This window comes from Bacillus rossius, chromosome 3, assembly GCF_032445375.1.
Source record: "Bacillus rossius redtenbacheri isolate Brsri chromosome 3, Brsri_v3, whole genome shotgun sequence".
Classification (NCBI taxonomy): Eukaryota; Metazoa; Arthropoda; class Insecta; order Phasmatodea; family Bacillidae; genus Bacillus; species Bacillus rossius.
The window spans coordinates 105,077,307-105,104,132 of NC_086332.1; the positions used below are offsets into that span (position 1 = coordinate 105,077,307).

General features: G+C 38.0%; 1 protein-coding gene across 1 annotated transcript in view; it reads left to right on the forward strand.

Annotated features, from left to right (window-relative positions):
- The first annotated feature begins 13,676 nt into the window (after positions 1 to 13,676).
- The window catches only part of LOC134531104 (eukaryotic translation initiation factor 5B), a 342,833-nt gene continuing 329,683 nt past the window's right edge, over positions 13,677 to 26,826 (forward strand). The window contains exons 1-3 of the mRNA XM_063366652.1: positions 13,677 to 13,878; positions 21,824 to 21,898; positions 24,712 to 24,883. Coding sequence (XP_063222722.1) covers positions 13,832 to 13,878; positions 21,824 to 21,898; positions 24,712 to 24,883 — 294 coding nt within the window. The 5' untranslated portion in view covers positions 13,677 to 13,831. The remainder of the gene's footprint in view (positions 13,879 to 21,823; positions 21,899 to 24,711; positions 24,884 to 26,826) is intronic.

The window sequence follows — 26,826 nt, forward strand, 5'->3', positions numbered from 1 at the left end:
TGTGACAGCGGGGAGAATGCACGTAAGTGTTTTGTAAGGTGGTGACCCTTACTATCATGTAATCGGTACTTGGTAATAGCTGTACTATAAATTCTTATTTCGGCCGTCACCTTCTAAATTCTACTTGGCATTTCTTTTTTTTACCTTGCTCGTTTTTGTATTAATACCACGTATAGTTTGTTTGACGTTTCTCCCCGTCATGTCTTCACTCTTGTTTTTACGTAATGTATTTAATGTATTAATTTGTGAGTTTTCTTTTTATCATGCTTTACAGTAAGCTTTATACCGCCTAGTGTAGGTCAGGCCGCGGTCGCCTGCATGTTCATTTAACGTTTTTTGTATTCTCTAATGAGGCATTTGACTGTATTAACGACATTCATTATCCCTGTGTGTAAGCGTTATATTAATTGTAAAACTTCTATCCATCAAGTATCTATCAAGTTTCTATCATGTATTCTATCAAGTATTTAATCTTAAAGAAAACTTAGATATGCGTTCACGTATTTTGCCGTGGCATTTGTACCGCTGCTTTTTCTTGCTATCAGTATTAATAAATATTCAGTATTACTTTTGTATGTGAAAGAATGATGAATTTGTACAAGGATTTACGTGAGGCTTTTGCCCAGGATTAAACGAAATGTATTAATTTCATTACTTGCTAATTTAACCTTTGCATCCATCCTTGGCTATAATTTATTAGATTGAACACTGTTTACTCAGCTTAATTTATTTTAGTATTTTTAAGGATAGTGCTACACGCAGTTGAAGGTTCACGTGAATGTACTTCACCTGTTGACACTTTCCTATGAAGCTCATGGAAGCTTTCAAGGTTCATAGTTTATTTGACATTATTATATTTCATTTGTGTTACAAATTCACAATCCAGCCACGTCACAGCAGTCATCAGTAACAGTCACGTCTCGCAGTATATTTTCACGTATATCTAAACGTATTTGTAATCCATCACGAACTTTGACTTATAAATATATGTAGTTGCATTCCTGTTTAAGAAATGTTGATCGTGTACGTTTGACATTTCGTATTCAATTTCAGTCATAACATAAATTTAGTTGCTACTTTTCAGTGCTGCAGTTGACTTATCCCCAACTAGGGGACATGACTGGAAGTCTCAGGTGGGGGTGAAACCCTCCCTGGGCGAAGAGTGCTGACACGTCGTCGCCGAACAGCTCCTGCAGGCGGGTAGCCCACCTGGCTGAGGGGCTGCGGCTGCGGGTCTTCGGGTCGGCTATCAGCATTCCAAGGGGGGAAGGGGGGAGGGGGAAAGGCAGGAATCCTAGAGCGAGCTCCCAAAGGTCGCTCCAGGGGAAGGGAATCTGGAGCGAGCTCCCGGATGCTGCTCCAGAGGGAGGGGAGGGGAAAGGATTCTAGAGTGAGCTCCCAAAGGCCACTCCAGAGGAAGGGGGGGGGAGAACTAGAGGTGGGTCGCAGAGTATCAATCACCTACTTTGTAACTGATACACGCCTGTATCGAGTACTGCAAACATGCAGTACACTATTCAAGTATAGAATTCACTTGGAACAACACTACGGCCAATGTGGGCAGAACCCGATCGCAGATGGCGGTCACTTGGGCGGAGCTTGTGAAAGGGGAGGGAGCGGCACGACGAAAAAGGGATAAAGAAGGGAAATAATGTAGGGGAGGAAGCGCAGGGGAAGGCATTGAAGGAGAAGCCTAAGATGTACATCAAGTTCTGTCCCTGCCCGAACACGCACGAATATTCACCTTCGGCCAACCTCGGGTTTATTTATATATTTATTTTAATATCCTGCGCAAAAATAAAACAAATCCTGAGGTTGGCCGAAGGTGAATATTCGGGCGTGTTTGGGCAGGGACAGAACTTGATGTACATCTTAGGCTTCTCATCAAAGTACGCTCAGTGCGCGGTGCGTGCTCCTTGCAAATATTGAAGACTCCGATTACGAAAGGCGTGGAAAGAGAACACCGATACCTTTTTTCGACTACGAAGAATGTAGAATGAGAAATCTGATACCTTTCTACGACTACGATTAATGTAGAATGAGAAAACGGATACTTTTTTACACTGGTGATGACGGCACGGAGGATGTGTAAGGGTGGTTCTGAAATTAAAGAGAATTTGAGGAGGCGAAAAAAAAATAAAAAATATAAATAGATAAAAAAATTGAAATTTTACTCTTATAATGTTATTTACATGTATAATAATCTAGCACTTCAGAAAAAGGTCAAGGAAACATATTTAAAATAAAACAACAGTTTTCTCATTTTCCTGAACATGGAGGTTACATTTCAAGCCACGGAGGTTACAAGTGACACTTTAAATGATAATATAGCAGTATTAAATAAAACAAAATAAGTAACTTAAAACTGTAACAAAGTCATATTCAAGTTAAAAGATAATTACATATGAATAACTTTTTATAAGCCTATTAAACACGAGAAATATCTATTTTTAAAGTACTATTTTATATTTTGCTAAATTTCAGGAAACTAATAACGACATCTCTTGTTCAGAATTAGTTGTTACAATTATAAAATTATAGATTTAGTTACAACATTAAAAACATCATATTTTGGTGGAAACATAAATCTATATCTTGTCCAAATTTCCTTAAAAAACTAATAGTACCAGGTATGGGCCCCGGGGAAGGAAGGAGGGCAAGGGTCATTGCTGGTAAATGAACATTTACATTTTACAATTTTAAATTTAAACGTTATATTTTTCATCTTGGAACGAGCCATGACTCATTTCCCGCTCCCTGGGCACACACCTGACAGTAATTAGTTTAAACATATGTCTACAGTGGCTATTAAAGTAAGAATATCAAAACAGTTTATCTGCAGTTTTACTGCAACTGATTGATAAATTAGATTATAAATCTATAAATAATTAGGCCTATAACATAACTTTCTGTAACCTCCATTGTTAACTGTAACCTCCATGGTTAACACAACCCATGGAGGTTACAAATAAGTAGGATTGCCATGCTTAAAAACCACGGTCTAAGAAGGGGAGGTCTGGACACTCGCCAGATAAAAGTGACCACTTACTGTCTCCATAGTTCGTTCGACGTCCGCTATTCAACTCTAGCGCTAGGTGTCTTGCGGTGGAAATATATCATTAGGCGTTATGATGATTTTGTCAATTCTCGTGAAAAACAAACAAGAGGTAAATAATATACGATACAACGATAGTTTAAAATCATCTCATCGCCGGAGGACGCACAGTAACGTGATAATCGGGCATAGGGCCACATTTCCGCAACCTAATTTGTTAATGTCTATAAAACTTTAAAAAATACACTCGTTTAAAAAGGTAATTTTTATGCAAATTACTGGAAATATCGCAATGCCGTTTTGCAGAATGATCAGGAATCATGTAAGGAAGTAAAATAAGTTTTGTTTTTACTTATTTTATTTCCATGGTGGCCCTATACTCCATAATTACAAACGTAGAGAGTTACGACAGTATTTGATGCACTGCAATGAATTTTAATATAATTACACTATATTTTAACATTTAAAATTAAAGGCTGAATCAAATTACATAACTTGGCTGATTTACGTATTTGAATAACAATACCAAACCTGCATTTTCAATACATTATTTGCTACACAAATAAGTGCCATCGTCAATGTTTCGTGTCTCATGTCAAGTGTTGACGCTTCAGCTTGGGTGCATAGTAGGGACGTATTTTTTTTAATTCTTTTTATTTACATTGCCTTACAATATCCAAATAAAAAATATATACGTTTTTATAAGTTGTCGAAAACAAACAAGACGCACATACACAGCAAACAAAAATAATTATGATAGCCGCATGAATGCACAGGTATTGTAATGTAAATTACAAACTGCTATTACTCCTAAACGAGTTTGAATTCCGTATCTGCGCCTTTTAAGATAACAAAGGAAAGTTTAAAGCACTGAATAAAAGTATTTTGGGATTTTTATAATTTTTTTAAGGAAGAGATCGCACTCGTTTTGCAAATTTTGTATTTTAATAAAAAATGGTGTATTGTCAAACTACTTACAAACAGGTATTATCAGGGTTGTGCTGGTCATTAATAAAATTCGACATCATACATTCCATTTTTAAAAAAGTTGGGCCTATACAAAAATAAGTAATCTTTAGACTACATTCATACAAATAATAAAAATTAACTTACTATTCCAATGACGTTTCCGAACTGATCTTTGTGTTCCTTTTTTTGTGAGAATGTCGTCTTCCACAAAATGTTTTTCGCATACATAATGGGATCTTTTAAGTACAAACTTGTCTCATGGAATTGCTTTCTGCCACAATTGCCTAACATTGTCATCATTGGGAACTCGGAATATTGCAACTTTCTCGTCCGACTTTGCCTGATAATTTGTTTTGCACCCAGGTGCAACACAAAGTTTAGGCATTTTCACAATTAAAATAATATACGCTTATTCTCTTTACTAACAATCAATGCTCCTTGCTCACAATGAAGTTCCCGCCAATGCCAATGTGGAAACTATACTTCGTAACCTAATTGACCTAATTTATGAAATAATTCCCAAACTTATAAAAAATAAACACATCCAATTTAATACTGTATCGATATCTGGAGATTAATGCATTTTAAACATTTAAATGAAAATTTAAATGATTATTATGTTGAGTTGTTCATAACAACAAAGCTTAAAATACCACCGCAGAACAACCAGCGCTACACGTCAGATGGTGGAGCGGAGCGGAACTACGGAGACATTAGGTGTGCCACTTTTGCATGCTGGCCTGATTGAGGTGTGTCCAGACCTCCCCTTCTTAGACCGTGTTAAAAACTAACCTAAAAGATTGAGAATTAACTGCCTTTGTTTTTAGAGAGAAAAATAGCTATTTAATAAGAGTTAATTAAAAAAGTATGTTTAACACTATACCTATAAGGAATAATGTTAGTAAACACATGGAGGTTACATGAACAAAAAGAACTCACTTGGTTTTCAAGAATTGAAAGGCTTTTTTCACAAACAAAATAAAACTACACACATCCAACATCATCACCAGACAAAATGGCTAACGTGAGATTCACTTCACCTCTGATAAAGAAGACAGTGCTGCTATCTAGTGGGATTTAAATCAAGTTTAAGTTATTCCACAGCAGTTACCTCAGCACTCCGTAGACAACTTTAATGTTTAAAATTAAGCAATTAAATAAACTAAAATTGTTATTTCTTTGTGAATAGTAAATTAGTTATACAAAAAATAATAAATAAATAATGTTTAATCAAGAGTTTTACACAAAAACATTATTAATCAGGTTTATTTCTATAGTTAACACTAAAAAATGTGGGTGGGGACATTCCATGGAGGTACATTTCGCATATATAGATTTTTTTTAAAATATAAATTTAAATAAATATGTGAAATAAAAACTGCAAACATTACATATCAACTTTCTCCTACTGAATACCAGCTTCCTCATTTAAAATAATAATTGTTAAGCCAATAATATCCCTGGGATAAAAAATTCCCCTTAATTTCAGAACCACCCGTAACCTGTAACGAGAATGCTGATACCTTGTTGCTTCCTGGGATCACTACTGCTTAGCCGATACAGAAGTATTAGCTACTTGTAATCAGTAACTGGATGGAACAACCCACCTCTAGTTCATGCAATTCCCCTGCTGTCAGAGGAAAAAACTAGAGCTGTAGCAAACCGTATGTATTCGTTACTGAGTAACGGGTGCGCCGTCTAGTAACGAGTAACGAAACGTTACACACGGCTGCATTTCGTTACTCGCATTTTTCGTATGTTTCACGCATGTGCGCGCATATTCGATTAATTTACGTTACAAAGAACGATGTTTATTTATTAAGTAAAGTATAATTTGAAAATTCGTCGTCCAAATTTTTTACTGTTTATTAAAGGAATTGTGTGTGTAGACAAAGTTTAAGCTTGGAACAGAAACAATGTAAGAAAGTTTTTTTTACAAATTAGAAATATGTATGTTTTTGTTTTTTACTATCGCGAATTTTCACTTTTTTTTTTATTATCTTAAAAGAGATAGTATAATAAAATCGCTCTAATCAGATTTAATTGTTTCTTGGTTAACAAAAACTGTTAATTATCAAATATACGACTCGATTCGTTCCTGCAATATAACATAGCATGTTATGCGGTATCAGAAGTAACGAGTAACGATACGATAGTAACGAATACATACGGGTACACTTTTTTTCGTTACATTTACACCTCTAGAAAAAACCGAGCAGTCAGCTTGTTCCCCCAATGATGTGCACACCACGAGAACTACCGAGCGAGCCAAGTCAATCTTTTTTTTTTTTCCTAGCCTAAGTTAATTCTAAGTGTAGGGGAGGGTCCAGGTTAGGGGAGGACCTAGGTGTGTCTCAGGCCGAAGCCTATACACTCTACCATGCGGGTTTTTAACCATGCGGGAGAAGGGCGCGTGCATCGTGTGCTTATTGGGGTTTACTGGCCAGCCATGGCTGCAATTGGCGCCATGACTGACGCCCCATTTGTCGCCTAGCTTAAAAGCTAGCTAATGTGACCCAGGTAAAACCTGCATAGACACAGGGAAATCCCTGGGCCGGTTCATGCGGGGATCAAATAACATGCATTAAGCAAGCAGGTAACTACTGGACAAGAGGGAAGAAGGGTCCAGGTAAGAAGAGTTGGAGGGGCTGAAAAATCAACCATGCTGGAGTTGGGTGCTTGGGCCTTGCGGCCCGAATTTAAAGGTTGGGAACTCCTGGGTTATTACTAACCAGGGGCGCATGCGCCCCCAGGGGCGGGCGACTTCACTCGTCGACCCAGCCACAGCTGCCCAGGCAGCCACAGTTAAGACAGAAGTGGGCAGTCGAGCCAGTAAACCGGCTCGAACTGCGGGCGCACGGAGCGAAAGGCAGCCTGACGCTGCACCATCTTCATCTTCCTTCTTCAGGTTAACAGCAGTACTTTTCAAGCCAGGGTGGGGGGAGGGAACCAACCTCACCACCCAAAATCCCCGAGACGGTTGAAGGTCGCGCCGCTCGAGGCTACTACTGCCAGACCTACAGTAGCCCCAGCTGAAGGTTCCTAATGTCTTCCTTCAGAGTTCCGATGCATTTCAATTCCGTTGCGCGCGCAGCAGTTCACAGCTCCGCAAGTTTAGCCCGCAGTTTGTCTACACTTCGCTACTATGGCACATCGAGCTCCCCTGCGGTGTCTTCGCCGACGAAGCTGCTTCCTGCCGCACGCCGAGCTACATTCAGGCTACCTTTCACCCCGATAGCCGTAATAACGACTCCACAGGCCGGCCATTGGTCTGCGGACTGCTTGGTTATTCACAGCCACCCCAGCGAGATTGCAACTCTCGAGCTGGGCTCCCGTATCCGCCACCCGCGGGACGCGGTCGGTAGCAGTTGGCACTGCTAGGCCGCCCCCAGCACGAAACAAATCCCCCGCGCACTACCAGCCTTCGGTTACCCAATAGGGCGCAGGGAACTCCCAGCCAACAGCCCGCGAGAGAGATGCGCACGCCTCGAGAGACGACCACCGACCAAGTCAATCTCGCCGCCGATCCATCATATTGCCATCCGAGGCAGGTAGTGTGTGCTAGACCAGAAACCGAAGTTTCTATAACTCGCTTAGTGCATTGTAAATCAGGTGCACCCCACACTTTTGTAGAATCACTTGGATCAACGGGCGGGGCGCGTGTCTTGTTGGATAAGTTTGGCACACGGGCCTGTGTGTGCGCTGGTAGGTTGTGAAATGCTAGAAAAGTTACGTGTACCTAATTCGGTGGGGGAAAGAAGCTCCCCACCAGCTAGATCGGCTAACTGGCGTGTTGTAGTGTCGTGTTGGTGTGCAATAGAGGCTTATCGGTGTGCTGTAATTTCAAGTGACCTAGTTAAATTCGGGTGTGGCGTGTAGTGTAAAGCTGTGCAAGCCGCTCCTACGAACCCCTGGGAACACAGAAACATGCTAGGGTAGTTAGCCCATTATTGCATGTAACAACAGGTAGTTCAGGCCGTCACTCGCACAGGCATATCATCGTGTGGTCGTGTTGGTGATACGGTAAAAGAAATTACATAGATTAGTAAACCACTGGCCGCCTGAAGGACCGAACTATTGCATTCCAATATAGTTCGGTCAAAGTTAGGCTAAACCAGTATTGCTGTAGCTAGCCCCCAGGCTGTTGTCTTCTAAACCTGAAAAATAGAAAGTGAAATTAATAAATGAAGGTCGTCCTATTCTATTATTGTTCGAGCAGAGAGATGCCCTCGTCCAGTATTTTTTTTATAATATTTTTTTTATTTTTTTTATTTTCATCCTTTTTTATTATTATTATTATTTTTAAATCTAGACTTAAAGCTACTGTACATGCCCCCAGAGCCCTGCCCTGACAGGCATGCATGCCTCTTGGCCCGGATCCCCAGCGAGGGCTGGGTCAGCTCCCTCTACCAGTTCACCTGCATGATTCTGCCTTGACAAGGTGCTACGACGTGTATGTGGATTGTCGCGCGTGTTGTAGTGGTGTGACTACAATGTTACGTACTCCGGGGAAGGGAAAATAAATATTTATTAGGTGATGATAGATTTACGGAACTAGCTTTGTTAATTCAAAATCCCATGCCTTCCGAAACGCGGCCGGCACTGGAGGTGAAGTCTGCCAGGCGGGTCTCGCCCTTCAGGCATAGGGAATCAACCCTGGCAACACAGGCAGTGAACCCGAGGGGGTTGTACATACACCTGCGTGCTTCAGACCATTTTGAATTAGCTAGGAGAGAGATTTGCAGAGAAGTTAAGAGAATTAATTGGCTATTATTAAGTGGTGAGGTAGGAGTGTATTTTATTATTATGATTCAAAATCCCATGCCTTTCCGAAACGCGGCCGGCACTGAAGGTGAAGCCTACCAGGCGGGTCGCGCCCTTCAGGCATAGGGAGTCAGCCCTAACAACACAGGCAGTGAACCCGAGGGTATTGTACATACACTTACGTGCTTCGGACCATTTTGAATCGAAAGAGGTGCAGTTAGTTATGCTGAAGTTATTGTAACTTGTATTTATTATTATTTTTTAAATATAATTTTATTATTATATATACAAATTATAATTATTCCACAATTCAAAATCCCATGCCTTTCCGAAACGCGGCCGGCACTGGAGGTGAAGCCTACCAGGCGGGTCGCGCCTTCAGGCATAGGGAGTCAGCCCTAACAACACAGGCAGTGAACCCGAGGGGGTTGTACATACACCTGTGTGCTTCGGACCATTTTGAATTGTATAGGCAGTGTAAACTTTAATGATAAACTGTAGGCTCCGCGCGGTGTGAACACGCCCGGAGCTGGAGTGCGACTGCCTTGGGGTCGGGCGGAAAAACAGTTTTGTTTGGAGGCCCTCAGCGCCCCGACCAATCAGAGAGCTTCTAGGCCTGTGATTGGCCGGGGCCCCGCAGGCCCCCGCACGAGGTGTTCGGAGAGCTATTTTATGTAATTTTAAAGTTTTTGAAGACTTTTTAAAAACTGAATCCATGTCGCTTTTGTTTTTAATATTTATTGTTTTAATTTAAACGAGGTTTTTTTATGTTTACGTTGCTTGGACGGGTCGTAAATCGCTATTGAATTTATCAGTGCGTTTTCGTGCTATGGTAAATCTAGATACATTTTATTATTATTCTTTGATATTATTTCGCGGATGTACGGGATTTTAAGTGCGTTGTGAATAGTTTCGTTACTCGTAAATCTATTGCAATCTAAAATGGCCCTTAGGAAATTATTCTGTTTAACTTGTAGCCGATTTATATGGTGATTTGCAGCATAGCCCCAGACCTCGCATCCATATAGCAACTGCGGGCGTACAATTTGAGTGTAAAGTTGGAGTTTTTTTCTTGTGTGGTAAATTAGGTGCTTTTAACATTGGATACAGGCTTCTTAAGAAGTCAATCTCGTTTTTTTTTTCCTAACCTAACTAATTACTAAGTGTATTTGGGAGGGGTCTGGGTAGGGAAGACTCTAAGTGCGTCTCAGGCCGAAGCCTATACGCTCTAAGCATGCAGGTTATGAACCATGCAGGAGAGGAACCATAACTTTATACCAAGCTTATATACAATTCCCCATATAATAATTACTGATACAAGAGAGACACATTACAAAAAAAGGTCATCATCTGTCACCCAGCAACCAAGGTCATTATTTAACAATTCAGACCACATAGCCCTGTCAAGCATTTAACATTGTACATCAACTATACAATGTATACACACTGTAACAAATGGCAATAACGATTGGTTCTATCTAGGTATTGACGCCACTCCCACTGCCTGGTTAAGTTTTTAATTAAATATTAGCTTTTGAAAGGATCTCAGGGGTTTTAACGGGGGTTCGGCCTCGTGACTGCAGGCAGGAGCGCGTCGTGGTTCGGAACTTACCTGGGCTGTTCAGGCCACCCAGGACGCCTTGTAAATGATTGGTAAACGAATTACAAAACACTGAACTTTATTCAGCATTGATACACTGATTGGTCCCAGTACTGGCCGCGTCCGTTGTCGGACCGCTGTGACACGCGTATCAATGAATGTAAACGGTGCGCGCGACCAGGGTAGGTTGCAAAGTATTATCACCGAGCTGAAATGGTGGACACTCGTCCCTATGAAAGATTCGACAGAGAATTACGGAACTGGTGTTGCAACAACTTATGCAGATGCATTAACACGTAGAGAAAATCCTATGTTCAGGATGGTTTGCAGTCTAGCCTATGACGAATTATTACTGCCTTTAAAATTACGTAGTCACGCCAACGGGAGACGTTCACGTTAAAGTTTCTTGGAATGAAAAGTTATTCACTTAAAGTACACGTTACAAATTACACTGTTAGAACGGAGAAAGTTATGAGACAAAAGTTAGTCAGTAGTATTCTCAACACTCGTTACAAAGAACCCGCGATGATGATAATTAATTGGCTAAGAAGCCGAAACTGCATACCACTATTACGCTGTCCTTAAACTGGACATGGAATTACGTATAAAAGTAAATTTCCCTGTTGGGATGAATTTAATAAGTTAAGAGTCGCACAAAATATCGTGCGACTGGGTTGGGGTCGGCGCCGAGCTGATTAAAAGATTTACAAAAACTTACACTATTGCTGAAATGTTGAAGAGAGGCTAAAGTTGATGGCCCGACGTTCGCGGAGCGCCCGACCCCTGAGAGCTCCCGACGGTAACTGCGCGCGAGACCGCCCTGCGGCCTCGCACCTAAACACGTGGAACGCGGGAAAACCGACCCGGCCAGTTTTGGACTTGAAGACAAGTTACACAACATATGCTTATAAGACAATTAGACATAATTTCCCTTACATGAATCCTCTTTTAAATTGTTATTAATTTAGTTGTTTTAATTTAACAAAATCATTATGTGATTAATTAGGCGCATTGCCACACCCGGCCGGGCGCTGACGTCGCTCTGGTGTTCGTTGCGGTGCACTTTCACACACTCCGCGGTCATCACGCTTGGGCGTGTTCGATGCACTTCGGGGCAAGTGTTGTTGTGACATAACGACCTTTGCGGACCAGAGGGAGCACCGGCGGTTGGCGTCAGTATGGTTGTGGTACCAATCATCGCCTAGACCACAAGGCTTGTGGAGAGAAGCCTGTGGGACACTGCTTGCTTTGGAGAGGCGGCCATGTTGGTATCAAAATTTTTTCTCTGCCTTGAATGTCGGCTAAGGCCATAATGGTGGACATGACACAGAGTTTCGCCGCGGCCTTAGTTTGTCAGTGCCGGCCTCATGATAGAACTTCTACACGCGTTTGCCGCCTAACCTGTTCGCGCACAAAGTCGGTGTATTAATCCGACCGTGTAGAGATGGTCTGACAACAGACTCGGCCAGGGTTGGACCAGCAAGTGTATCAACCTTAATAAAGTGCAGTGTCTTTTCAGTCAGTTTCCTTTTATTTCAAAGTGTCCTGGGTGGCCTGAATGGCCCAGGTAGTTCACGTGGACGACGCACTCCTGCCTGCAGCCACGAGGTTGAATCCCCCTTTTTTTTTCCCCTGAGATCATTTTCAATTTAATATTTATTCAAAACTTAATCAGGCAGCGGGAGTGGCGCCATATTTTAAATTTATACTGACGTCGACCCAAGTGTCTCCTCGGCTCCCTCAGGCCGTTATGCCTCGTCAACGTCCTCCCTGTGTGTCCCCAGTGGAGTGCGACGGCCAGGGACGCACCCGCGTGCGCCCTAGCATGCCAGTGAGGGTTATGTCTGTGTATATATAGATTTGCAAACGATCAAGGGTCGTAAATGTAATTAACTTATTTTATTTATTAATTATTGTGCAAGTTCGCTGTGTAATTAATGTCTCGTGTATGTCTTTGTAAATAATTCAATAACTGTTCTGAAGGGTTTCGCCGTAGTATGTAATTGCAGCCTGGCGCGCCGCGGGACGGAGCTCTCTCCCACGCCGGCCGATTTTCCCCTCCCTCCCCGCCACCCGCGGGCGCCGGCCCGCGGGCGAGCGGGGAGAGGCAGTCGCGTCCTGGTCTCGAGCGGAGACAGACGTGTTCGTTGCTCCGCGAGCCGCGCACGTTGCACTCGGGATTGAACATTCGCTCAGTCCGCAGTTGGTCATGGCAGCTGAGCTGCCACCGCGAATCAGTTTAGCATTGTTAACTTACGAGTCATCGGGAGACGTGTCTAGCGGGCAGTTTCTACAACGCGAACGTGGTGCTACGAGTCTCTGAACTTTTCGCCGTCCACGGAACATTACGTAACGGGCCGCGTACGTACAGCGCTCCGTCTTCGGGCCCTCTCTCACTGGGTCAGCTTAGCATTAATAAACTTTACGATTCGCGCCGAAACGTATTTGAGAACCGCTCAGTCATCAGGGAGTCCGTGTCGCCGTGGTAGGGCACTTGTTCCGCGACGGTTCCGCCAGGCTGCGGCAGGTCTTTATAAGCGTTAATAAAAGACGGCTCGTGAAATTCGTTAATGCCGTGTTCTGCTTGCGACAACCTACCAACATTCCTCGCAATCACTTCACTCTCCCTCCAGGTCCCGCCTTTCCCGGTCCCGGCCACGTTGGCCTGGACCCACACCTCTCCGACGAGGGCAGTACGGGCATAACAGGACATTTATTTCAACGGGAAAACGGGGACCAGAAGCCGAGGGACGTCAATACATTTAATGATACAGTTTTAAGTGTATGATCTGTAGAGTGGGAGTTCCGTTTTTATTTAAAATCTCACACAATTTTTGTAATTTAACTTTTTTTAACATATTTATGTTATGTGATTAATCGTTCAATATTGTAAGAAAATTTGAAATTAAAAAAAAAAAAACCGTACCAGTAGGTATGAAACCCTAGCTGGCAGATTGCTAGGTCAAACGGTTGACCTCTGCGTCACACCTCATAATTGATTATACTTTAAAATATATTCTTTAAGTTTCCCTTTCACTTAACTAACAAATTCGGAAGAATTTTAATGCGTTGGTACAGATTAGGCATTTACCAAACACCCAAACGAATGAATAATAACAATCTGGGAGAAAATTTCAAAAATTGAAACGTAATTAGGAATAATATAATAGTTTATAAGAAACTCTTATTTAACACACTGTTACTGCTGGATTCAACTACTAATAGCGCCGTTAGTTCGTAGGTCGCCACGAGCTTCACTAAGTTGTCGATACACGCCAAGGCAAGGCTAGGGAGTTACCAGATATATCTATATTACCGTGATCTCCATCATATGGTCGGTCGGTGACTTGTTTTAGAATCACGCATTGAAAATAAACACAGTAGTTTGATTTGTTTTAATGCTTAAGTGAACTGCAATTTGTTAACGAAGCTTGTGTTTTATCATGGGAAAAACAAAGAAAGGAAAAAGAGAGACTAAAGACGGAGATGTGTAAGTGAAAACTATTGCAATCTGGACCTTGCGGCCTGCTGATTTATGAATTCAAAGTTATGAATTTCGTTATTGTTTTTGGTTTCTTGCCATAGTACCAAATCATCTATGCCATTATTTTGTGATTGCATTTATCTATTAAGTCTTGACTGCTTTATTTTTGCAAGTAAAATTTAGGTTAGAAAAACAATTTTGATTCCAGGTTTAGTTGTATTGAGTGTCTGGGTGCCACAGCAGAAGCGCGGCTTTTCACAAAAAAAGAACAAATTTTTTTAAAACACTGTTTCTTAACATTACAAGAGTGTCTATTCACCACCTCTTACATATTTTCAAGTTCGCTCTAGAATCTAAGAAATGCAGTTGTCAGTAGGGCCATGAAGGGGAAGGAAATTTTGTGGTAAAATTAGTTCAACTGAGATGTGGAAAATTAAAAAAAAAGTTAAAACTCTCCGAAAGTGGACAGATCCTTATTTTATTTCTAATCATTGTGCGGAGGTGCATTCTGATATTTCAAGAACTTTACATAATTAACCAGTTTAACATTCGCCTGTGCAGTAATGTGTTTGTCGCCATGCTTGAGTCTCCACTGTACTTGAATACAACTTGCCTCAATAATGACAGGGCCCTTAAAATCCGAACCTGTCGCGTAGTGACAGTTATCAAGTGATGTAACAAAGATAGGTATACACTTTTTGCAATTTTCTAATCAATATTTTTCTTCTTTTTAATGTCTACCTCACAGTTTCCTTCGACTTCATGGCCATGTCACTAGCAAGTGTCTGAGAACTAGTACATGTGTGTGCTCAAAAGCACTTTTGGTAAATATTTACTTGGGCGGTATTTCCGAAAAAAAATGTTAAAAATCCGAAAATACCTTTATTTTATGCTCTTCAACTTCCTCTTTTCATTAAAAGTGGCGGAGGTAAGAAATTCCAAATACTTTAGGAGATATCGAATTTTTAAATTTCATCATATGTAGTTGAGCGGTATTTGCAAAAAAAAATGTTAAAAATCCGAAAATACCTTTATCATATGCTCTTCAACTTCCTCTTTTCATTAAAAGCGGCGGAGATAAGAAATTCCAAATACTTTAGGAGATATCGAATTTTTTATTTTTGCAATACAAGACCTGTGGAAACATTCGAGCGGCGCCATTTTTGTTATTTTTCCGTGTTCGTGAATACGTGAATCATGAATACGTAATTAATAAAATGGTTGATTAGGTCAGGTCAGTTACATTATTAATACTTTCAAATAAAGCCGACATTAAAAATTATTTTGTGAATTAATTTTAATGGCTGTTTAGTTTTAAAATATTTATAATGTAACTGACCTGACCAACAAACCCGGACAGAGGGTGAACAGTAAACTAAAATGGTCGATTAGGTCAGGTCAGTTACATTATAAATACTTTCAAACTAAGGTGATATTAAAAATAATGTGAATTAATTTTAATTATTCTTTAGTTTTAATTATTTATAATGTAACTGACCTTACCTAACAAACCCGTAACAAAGGATGTACAGTAACAACTCACGTAAATTTTTTTGTTACTTATTACTTGCGCAACAATATCAAAATAACAAATAAGACTTTAAAATTAGAAACGTTAAAAACTCACCTAAGTTGGAGGCGGTAATTAAACACCGTTTTAAACAATAATTGAACTAAATAATCACGTATTAGTTCATTTGAATTCTGGCCTATCACGAACAATCACGTGACATCATTATCCAATAAAAAAAAACAGATACTCGTACGTAAACAAGAAACAATGGTGCACCCACGCCACAGGAATGCGCTGGTTTTGTGCTGAAATTTAAAAATTCGATATCTCCTAAAGTATTTGGAATTTCTAATCTCCGCCGCTTTTAATGAAAAGAGGAAGTTGAAGAGCATATAATAAAGGTATTTTCGGATTTTTAACATTTTTTTTCGCAAATACCGCTCAACTACATATGAAGAAATTTAAAAATTCGTTATCTCCTAAAGTATTTCGAATTTCTAATCTCCGCCGCTTTTAATGAAAAGAGGAAGTTGAAGAGCATAAAATAAAGGTATTTTCGGATTTTTAACATTTTTTTTCGGAAATACCGCCCAAGTAAATAAATACCGCACTTTTTTTTTTGTGTTAAAAAACTGTCAAATGAGGACACAGTTTTACAGGGTTTTTTCTCTGAGCACTACAGACATTAAATCAAGCCCATCCAGAATACTGTGCAACAGAACTTAATGAATCAACCAAAGAACTTTCAAAAATAAACAGAATGCAAAAATTTATGTTAAAGCTTAAAAATTATTCGTTTCTATTTAAAGAAAATTTAAGTGTTTGTTAAAATAGTCTAATCAAAAACTCATGCAACAAGTTCTACATGCAAAAGTTTACGATAAAAAAGATGAAAATTAAAGTAACTCTTCCGGGGTCAGTTTTGAAATAAATTATTCTTTTAACACCGAACACAATTAAGCTGTTTGTTTACCAATGAAAGCTAAAAAAAGAAACAAACAAAAATTATCAGTGCTGTATCAGAACTGTTTGAAGATGTGTGCTATGTTCGTTAAAAACATGAGTTGGATATTTCAGACCAGTGTTATTAAGTTTAATTTAATATAAACCAGACAGTGTTTACATAATTAAATAAAGAGGGCTACCTATTGTTTATATTATTGTAGGAATTAAATTTAGTTCAGAGTTATTTCTGTAACTAAAACTTCATTTAATAAATTGTGAAAAATGTTCGTATAATGGGCATAAATTACAAAAATTTTTCAACATTTCAACTTCAGTGTTTTTCACAATTGGAAGGCTCATTGATCCTGGTGGAAGCCACTTGCCAGAACACCAGCCAAGCGCGTGCTAGTGCCTGGGAGATGGCCACAGCAAAGGCATGCAAAACACATGCATTTCAATATTTTAACATACGTGTGAAATACGTTAATCATTTTGGAGAGAAATTGTGTTCATATTGTTGCTATGTTCTTTTTATTATTTGTAATTTTATTATTGCATAATGCCCTTTTAACAATCTTTTTGACTACCTACTCTGCTTATTCTGATTTTCTCAAATTAACCATTCTAAATAAAATAAAAACATTTTTTTTTAATATACTAACTGGCATTAGTATATGTTAAAATTGTTCATAAAAAATCCTCAATATTAGAATATTTGTTACTCTGGGCAATTGCAAATTTCATAAAAACTGAAATATTTTTGTTATATTCAAATTAATATGTTTAGAATAATAAGTTCACATATTTTATTTAAAGATTACAAGTTAGCATAAAATAAGCTTTACTTAACTCGACACATTTGTGAGCTTGCTTGCGTGAATATTGAAAGAATTGCAATTTCTGTTCACTATTCTTAAAAGAAATAAATAGCTCCAAAACTTAAAAATTTAATAAGTTTACCATTCAAGAAGATTTCATAGAAATAGGTATGTATTTTATTTTATGATATGGTATGCACAAAAAATTGTGCAAAAAAACTGATGAGTTAAGTACAATCATAATTTTAAAAATTCAGATAATTTGTCATAATAAATGTAGGTTATTTGACCTTATCTTTGATCTAGGATCATAGTAAACTACGGCAGTGTAAAAGAAATCAATACCTACAAAAGTTGAGAAACAGAAACACGAGGAAAAGATTACAAATTTTCGACTATTTCAGAGGCACTTTATATACTCTTCATGAATCATATTAATGCTTGTTAGGAAAAAGCATGTAAAAATTTGGTATAATCCTATCCTAATATATTAAATGAGAAATTTTTTTGTTACTAAATCACAAAGGGTTTTCTCAATACTGCCATAAACCCCTACAACAGAATCGTAGAAGTACCTTAATACCCATTATATTTCGCCTTCTCCCACACACCAGTCACTTCATCTGCATTGCTCTGGTTTCTGCCAGTCCACGTTTATAACAATTGCTCAGCTCACCACAACAGGCCTTACAACCTACTAACAATATTTACACACACACACACTACTTCCACTTCTACTATTAGAACAGTACACAACACCTCCTCATTCTTTAAGTTATTCAACAACATAGCTTGCCGTTGTATCACATGTCTGCAAAATGTTCTCTTCCTACACTGAACCTCCCTTGCTAGATGAAACATCGGTACGTACTTGATCCTGGACTCACAACTTGACTTGTCTCTTTCTTGTCTAGCACTGGTGGCTGCTGTCTGGTTCTCTTGCTTGTCCATCCCATGATGCTTATCATCGTTGAACCCTGCTGAATGTCAGTCTGCTTGTACGTTCTCCATGACTGGCCGTCCACCTCCTAAATCTTCCAGGCCCTGAATCAAAGCACACCCTAGTCACACCAAAGTGCCTACTGGTACTCTTTTGTCCTTGTTGTGGGATAGTCATTCCTTTTCTATGTTAAAGTTGGTCTACATATGTGCTGCCTGTATGATTCTCCATCATAATCTGCTATTTCATATATTAGTCTCCCTCAAACAGCCTTCACAACTCCGGACAGCCACTTTTCGTTCTCACTATAGCTATGGAATAGCACTGGATCATTAATGTGGAACTGTGGCAAAAGCCTCTGGTAATAGCTGGGGATGAATGACCTGTCTGTTCGCAGCAGCCTTCCCATTAACATTTCAGCTGGAGTGGTTTGTGTTCCAGAACTCTCTGTTCTGCAAAGTGCAAAAAGGGTATTGGCTTGTCTTGTCTGCCAATCTTCGTTACACAGATTCTTCAACCTCCCTTTAACTGTCTGCAACATGCGCTCAACGTGCCCGTTACTTTATGGGTGGAATGGTGTTGATTGGACAAGTCTGATGCCATTTTGTTTTGCAAACAATCTCATTTATAGCGATACAAAATCTGTACCATTGTCTGACACTATACACTCCAGAATGCCATGAACACTAAATATTCATGTTACTGTGTTATCACTGCAGCATATGACAATGATGACACCTCAGGCCATTTTGAGTATGCACCCACAAGTATCAAAAAACCTTTCCTTCAAAGGGTCCAAAGAAATCTTTGTGTATGGGCCAGTACAGCACCCAGCCCATATTCTGAAGCAGACTTCTTTGCATCATAATGCATGAGCTCTGCCTCTGACTGCAGAAGTTCTTTAGCTGCCCTGGAACCCTTGTCACATCCTTGTGTCCATTCCCACACTTTTCCGTGGTTCAGCAGCCAATGTAAAGGTTCCAATATACTTGTTTTGCCTGGTAAAGTTCAGGTTGAAGAAAGTCTGTATTTCTTTCTTAGAGGTAGGCTCTGGAGCCTTGTGGATTGCTTTCACTTTATTATCCATCTGGTATATACGAGTACTATTTACTGTGTAACCTAAAAATGTTACAGAAGTGGATGCAAAAACATACTTAGGTTGCTAAAGCCGTACCCGTGCTTCCTCAGTTCGTTGTAGCGTCTGTTTCACACTGTAGCCAGTGCTCTTCATTTGGTCTTGTAACTAGTATATCGTCCAGCAAGACCAACCCCAGTAATGACATGTACTGTCAGCAAGGTTAACATGAAACGCAAAAAATAGCTGGCGCATTACAAACCCCAAAATGTAATCATTTTACCTTAAATAACCTTTTCGTGGTATACACAAACTCTGGGTCATATAACCCTGCTCCACTTTTGAATTTTTATATGAATTTGTCTACTGCTTTAGGGTCCGCTGAAAGTTTCTCGCCACTTAAATCTAACTCTTGAATACCTTGTCTTGCCTTGAAGTTCTGTAGCCACCCATTACTTGCTTTAAATGAAGATGAAGTGTCAATTTTCCTGGCTAACAGTTTTCCTTTTACACAAATAATCGGCCCAGAAAGAGGGTTGCCCAATGCTTGCTGCTGCAAAAACCACTTGAAACGTGCTCATCAAGAACTTGTTTTCTGCTGTTTTCATTGCTTTTCTAGATGAACTACCATCTACATTCTCAAGGACAGACACAAGGTTTAAAATTGAAGATTTGTTTGTTTTAATGTCCAAAATTTTTGCTGTTCCAACGCCAAACTCCTTACTTGTCAGTCTTTCCTTTATCCACATGTTGAAGGATTTTTATTTTGTCAACCAATGATAACACAACACGTTTTCTTTTAGATGACATTATGAATAGAAAAATAAAGCAAAAACGACATGGAAGATGGAACGAATAGGGACAAACTAGTCTGGGTGAAGGACACAGACAAACATATTGGCAACTGGCACTGACAAAATAAACAGTGCTCGCTTGCTGGATGACTCATTGTATGCATATGTAGGAGCCGGTATAGTACACTCACTTTGAGGAGAGTCCAACAAAGCGCTCATAACTGATCGTACAGTAACAACTAATAACTGTCAAACAAAACTACATATCTCGTTGGTTTAATAATATTAAGTTTTTTCTCAAAGCAATCCGGATAGTTGGCAATCCAAATAGCTTGAGTACGGATAATAGGAGTTCTGCTGTATCTTTAAAACTTACAAGTCTGTTCCAAGACTCTTTAAATGTATTTTTTTTTTTAAATATTTATTTTTTTTAAATTTTGCTTATTCCAACTTTGCTATTTGTTTAACAATAATGTTACTCAGCTGATATGTAGTAACTTAATTCCATTTTGATTGCTTCTTTGTGAGTATAGATTAGAGCAGCAAAATGCAACTTCTTAAACTAATGGAAGCCACGAGCAGCCCAGACATTGGTTTTGCATCCAGGAAATGGATGTAAACAATTAGTGAAGAGCATCTGTAAGGTTTATTGAAAAGCTCAAGGCTGTCAGCTCAGTAGCTTGAGTGACTGGATGTGCACTGTTGTCAAGGAATGATCTGCTGTTAAGTAATAATTGATAGTTAATGTGTCTATATCATTCCTGGTATTTTGATAATTTTTAAGGAGCAGAGGCCAAGAAATTATGACATCACGATGCTCATCATGTGCCATGTCACCTGTACTGGCAACGCTCTAAATTATTTTGCTTTTTATGCTACTATAGGACTTAACTACCAATTATCTGCGAAATTAAGTGGCAGGGCCACCGCGGATAGTGAAAATTGTGGATAATCCGCAAAAGAGCCGAAAATGGGAAACAAAAATGGAAACATTAATTTCAACTTAAAAATCTAAACATTTATGTACAGTAAAAGTTACAATTAAAGTACAAATTTTTTAATGATGCTATAATTTTAGTATTTTACTGAGTAATTAACATACAATACATTTCAGTAATGTAAACATAAAAGTGTTCAACCATACGACTAGAAACAAAGTGCGACAGAGACAAAAATAGCAATGCATGCCAGCTTACTGAGTGAGTTCCGAGAAGGCCTGTGGCATTTTACTGTATACTGCACACAATACACTCGTCAGTAGAGTTAAAATTTGCTCACTTGTAATAAAATACAGATTTACATATGTGCTGTATTTTTTCGTAGCATGCGCGGATAATCCGCACCGCGGATCATCCGCCCGCGGATAATAGGGAGTTTACTGTACCTAATTTTAAATTTACTAGTGGAAAGGAAGCACCACAAAACTTTATTGTAGGCCTCAATATTATATTCAGTTACATTCAAGTGGTATATTTTCAGATAGAGCAAAATGAAGTTAATGTGCCTTTGAATGGCAGGAATGTAGGTATGTTTATAGTGTAAAATTTTAAAATTTCTTGTTTGATTTTTTTTTTATAGATATGTCAATCTTCTTTTCATTGGAAAATATACTTCAAATAAATATAGCAGTTTCCTGTTAAACTTGTATTTCATATACTCTGCAGCAAATCTGGACACAAGACACTCATGATGTACTTGTGTTCCGTCGCTACTAAATATTAGTTGCGTTAAAGATAAATGTCACATCCCTGCTGGTGAGGATAATCCACGATTGATTGTAAAGCTTTGGAAAGACAGCAGGTGTCCTGTTGAAGCTCACCTGGTTTTACCTGTGTTTCATGAAGGCTGTGCTTTTTTATTTTGCAGAGATGACGACCTGGAGGTGGAAACCTCTGTCGCCAATGACCTAGCTCCAGACAAGGACAAGAAAGGAAAGACGAGGTACGGACCATTCCCATTCCGCTGTTCCTTATTTGTTACCACATATTGTATCCATCTTTATGTCAGAAAATTGTTACTCATGTAACATTAAAGAATATGCTCACTTAGGCTTATGCATATTTTAAAAAAAATAAAGTATGAAATATTTGAAATTCTATTATGCATCATGTTTAACATGTGCAGCATAAGTAGTAAAGTTTTCGAAAAACAATATTCCTGTAAGAAATACATTAATGCTACGTGTACATGCTTATGTACTTGTGCAGTAACATACTTTTGCTATCACATGCATACTCCTGCTCTCACATACTTGCTCACTTGCTCACCTGCATACATTCTCAACCAGCATAATTTCTCAATTTACATACTTGCTCACTCTTATACTTATGTACTTGCATACAGGTACACATTCTTATATACATGTATACATTTACACTTGCTTACTTGCACACGTGATTCAAATATTTGTGTACCCTACAAATTTGCTATCTCTCTTATATGTGAAGTTTCACTTCTGACATGTGGTGGCCACTCACTAATTTTTGCATGTGAGAGACATGGCAGATCTTCCGGTGAGCTGGTCAGTTTTCTCGGGCTTCTGCCGTTTCCCTATGGTGTTTTCCACCAGCACTGGCACCCCTCTTGGCCTGTGATGGGCCAGATGACGTCCAGGAGCTAAGCCATAATCATCGATTCCTAGATGGCTGGAACTGTTAGGTGTCAGGTGCTGGCGTTGTGGAGGGTTCTTCAATGTGAGTCAGTGCTGACAGCATGACAGCATGCTTCTGGCAAGGTTCCAGACAGAGCCAGAGGATGGCTGAACATACTGTTAGGCCCCAGGGCACGAGCGAGGCTGTTGTTTGGACCCTAGTTCCTTGCGAACTGATAGCCAGTACATTATTGTAATTAAGATTGTGTAAATAAGTGCAAGGTAATAAGATAGCATGGACTGTTCATTCAGCAAATGTTTAACCTCCTTGAACCAAGGTAAACATTGGTGGTTCATTGATTTATGATGGGAAAAATCAGTTTCATTTCCCTTCTCCTTTCAAACACGAAATAACTATTCTTTATTGTAGGGCACAGTAAATATCTCTGTCTCTGGCAATAATGTTTAATCATGAAAGTAATGATAACTGGCAGGCACTTTGATTTTTTTTTTTTTTCCAGTTTTATCGAAAATAGAAACTAACAAACATTTAAGGAGGACATTAAATATAATGTTTTTTTATTTATTCTAATAATTTCCTCGTAGACAACAGAAATCATAGACAAGCTCACATTAGTGTTTCCTTCTTTGAAATGTAGTTCTTAAGGTCAGTTGTGTGATATTCCTTATACAGGTTTCTTATTGCACCAGTTTTGTTTGTATACCATTATGTAGAAGTTTGTCGTATGTCATTGTCAAACTAAATTAAAAAGTAAATTTTATTACTGATGGTTGCATCAATGTTTCAAGATAGAGCTTAAATATAAGTTTATTATGTGAAGGAGGGAGGGGGGTGATAATGCAGATAATATATGTATTCTTTTTTAACAACATATGTTGGTATTCCTTTTATATTTATAGTAATCCTTTTTAATGCTAGGTTTGCAAGTATTGTAGCCCTTTCATATTGATCCATTTAACTAATTGTTTATTTCTGTGGACGTAATATTATAATATAATTTCATGCAGTATTTGGCAGATGGGATTGTATCTCTGTGATCCTTACTTTCTTGTTTTATTTATTTATTTTATTATTTATATATTCTGTTGAGTCTTTGATTATCATAGGTACCATAAGACTATCCAAAAGCCTATGACTTTGTCTCTGATAGAGCTGATGGGTAGTATGGTGATACCACAGTACTGAAATTTTGTTTTGATGCATGCCACTTTCTGTTCATTCATTGGCCTGTAGCCCACTTTGAAAGGATTTGGAAGCAGTAACACATCCCAGGGTTGATGCTGGCTTTTAATAATAAATTAAACTATTTGTGTCAAATAATGTATTTTGTAAATGCTATTTGGTTTAAGGCCTTGTGCTTGAAGCATACTGACATAAATGCATGGGAAGATAATTTTTTTTTAGAGTAGGAGCTAAATTAATGTTTTGGTTACTGATTACTTCTGGTTCAAGACCTTGGCGATTGCGACGATAAATGGTCTCCATGAATTTGCATACAGGATTGGTCATCAAAATGGGATGAATAATCTAGTACATCATTTGCTACCTTGATGTGTCTTTAGATGCAGTTTTAATGATAAATATTTTACTTATTTTTTATTGTGTTCTTATAGGTGGCTAATAAACTTAATTAATGTAGCTTATATTTAAAAATGACATTCATCCATGCATTTCCAGGGATTCGGCTCAGGCCGTTCTTGCGTGAAAGTTGACTGGTTAATCAATTGTGCCATGAGAAGTACCTGCTACATAGGGCATGCCTGTAGTATTTATGTGAAACGCTTCAAATTGTTGTGCAAATGCTAAGAAACTTGCAGTGACGAATTTCAGTAGTGAATTCCAGTGGTGTTGGTGGTGGTTAGAGGACCTGAGTTCAACTCCAGGTGTTATTCATCCGTATTTCAGATTTACTTACTTTCCCGAAGTTGCTCCAGGCAAACGCTAGAATTATTTTCTTACCACAGGCCATGACAGATTCCTTATCAACTTTCTCTGCTCTGTGCTCTTTGAGTATGTGTGTCCTTCCCTAAAGACCTTGTTGTTGGCAAGAGTAAAGACCAGATAAAGAAAAAAATTGAACAAAATTTTTTCCTGTGTTCATTTATGTTTGGAAAATGTTAATAATTTTAATTTATTTTATAGAAAGAAAATTGTTGATGACACCAAGGTGGAAAGTAGTGACGATGAGAGTGATGAGATAGTTAAAGAAAAAAAAGGCAAAGGAAAGACTGAAAAAAAAATGGAAGATAAATTATCAGAACAATTGGAAGATCTTACAATTGATACAGGAACAAAGAAGACAAGATCTAGCAAGGTGGGTGTACTATGTGCGATTTTAGTTTGCCTACTGTCTCTTTAATAAATTTGTAAGATAATCTTGTATTATTGCTAACTTTTACCTTGCCAAAAGACTATTGTATATTGTAAACTTCTTCTGTTGATGTCTGAATCAACGTGTATGTAAAGCTGATATTATTAGTTCTATTCTTTATGATAACTTGGGTTGCTTGTATTATTTGGCATTTGTTTAAAGTTGATTTATTTTATGGAAGTACATTCATTAATATGTATTCTTTAACCAGGGTTATTTTCAACTAAGCTATTGAACTTTTTTTTTTGTTTTCTTTTCCATATTTTGCACTTCTACTGTGCTGCATTCTCTTGGACAGGAAAAAATTTGAATCTGTTTTTTTTCTCTTACAGTAGCTATTATTAATATAATTTTGTGCTTAGTTTCAGATTGTTTAGTAGACGTACTGTTAGAATTATGTAACTGATGACTTAGTAATTGATAATGAAAAGTTATAAAGTTTTAATTTTTGTTAAAAACATTAATGGTATGTTGTTATGATATAAATGTTAAGTCAGAATTTCAACTGTGTGTGCTAATATTTAATATACATAACCATAATAATACACGTCCAGCAACAACATATCAGCTGATATATTTTTTACTATCATTTAAGTGTCTATATTCTGCTACTTTTGGTTACAATTAATGCCGGCCAGATTTCACTGTAGTGAAACAGAAAATGCCTGACCCAATATAGAATTTTTCACAAGTAGGAAATTTTCTGATTTCAGGGCTGTTATATATATCTACCTGCATACACATTCCTTTGGTGTGTTGCAGCATCTTTCCAAGACTAGAATGTGTGAAGTAGATGAGGTGTTCTAGATATGAGTAGATGATACAATTAGCATAGGATAGGGGAATGTGGAATGCTACTATTATATGCTTAATGCCTGATATAAATTTGTTACATTCTGGTCAATAATTCTCAAACTTCATTATCCAATTGATGTCCATTACATTTTATTCATTTTTTATTTTTCAGTTGTTTGAACCACCTATTTTTGCCACTGATTTTGTTATTATTTTTGTCTAAATACTTAAGATATATAAATTATGGCACAGAATTGTATTGCTAAGTTATTCACGTTGTTGCTGGTCTGTATTTAAGTATAATCATTACACATTTGTTCTCCCTCCCTTTTTTCCTCTAATAATTACTTCAAAAAAATTACATTGCCAGTAAATTTTCAAAAGAAAAAAAATCAATCATTCAAAAAGTACAAAATCACCCTTTTATTTTTTGACTGCATGTACTGGATACTGTGGGGATTCTGAAAAAAAATATTTTAATTGCTTGATATTTATTACTTATACTTAAAAAAACTCAAATATTTGTATTTCTTGCAAAATAATTTTTTTTGTAATTAATTGTTTTGCTTGGTTTTTTAATACATACAGTGGAGTCCAGCTAATCTGAAACTCTGGTTAATCCATAAATGTTTAGGATAGAAAAAAATGTATACTAAATTAATTAATTTTTGATGTCTTGATCTAATTATTTACATGTTTAGTGATTTTGTGCTTGAAAATTTTTATAAATTGTGCTTATAGAGATGAAGTTTACTACATGCTGTTGCATTACGGCAATTATTCTACTAATTCAAAAATACGGTAATCCAAATAGGACTTTGCCCCAATTAGTTCAAATTAACGGACTCCACTATTCATATAAAAGATCAAAAAATTAGTGTTTGCTTAACATTTAAATGAGTTATATAGCTTGAAAATGAGGTAATTGTGATCAGTGAGCAAAGTTTGTTTAAAATTTAAAGGATTAAATTAATTCTCATTTGTTTATTTTGAATAAAAAAAATTTAAATAAGAATATATGTAAGTGTTATTTGAGGCAGTCTTATAGGAAACTTTTTTTTAACAATATCTGTGTTTTTTTCGAAGTTCAT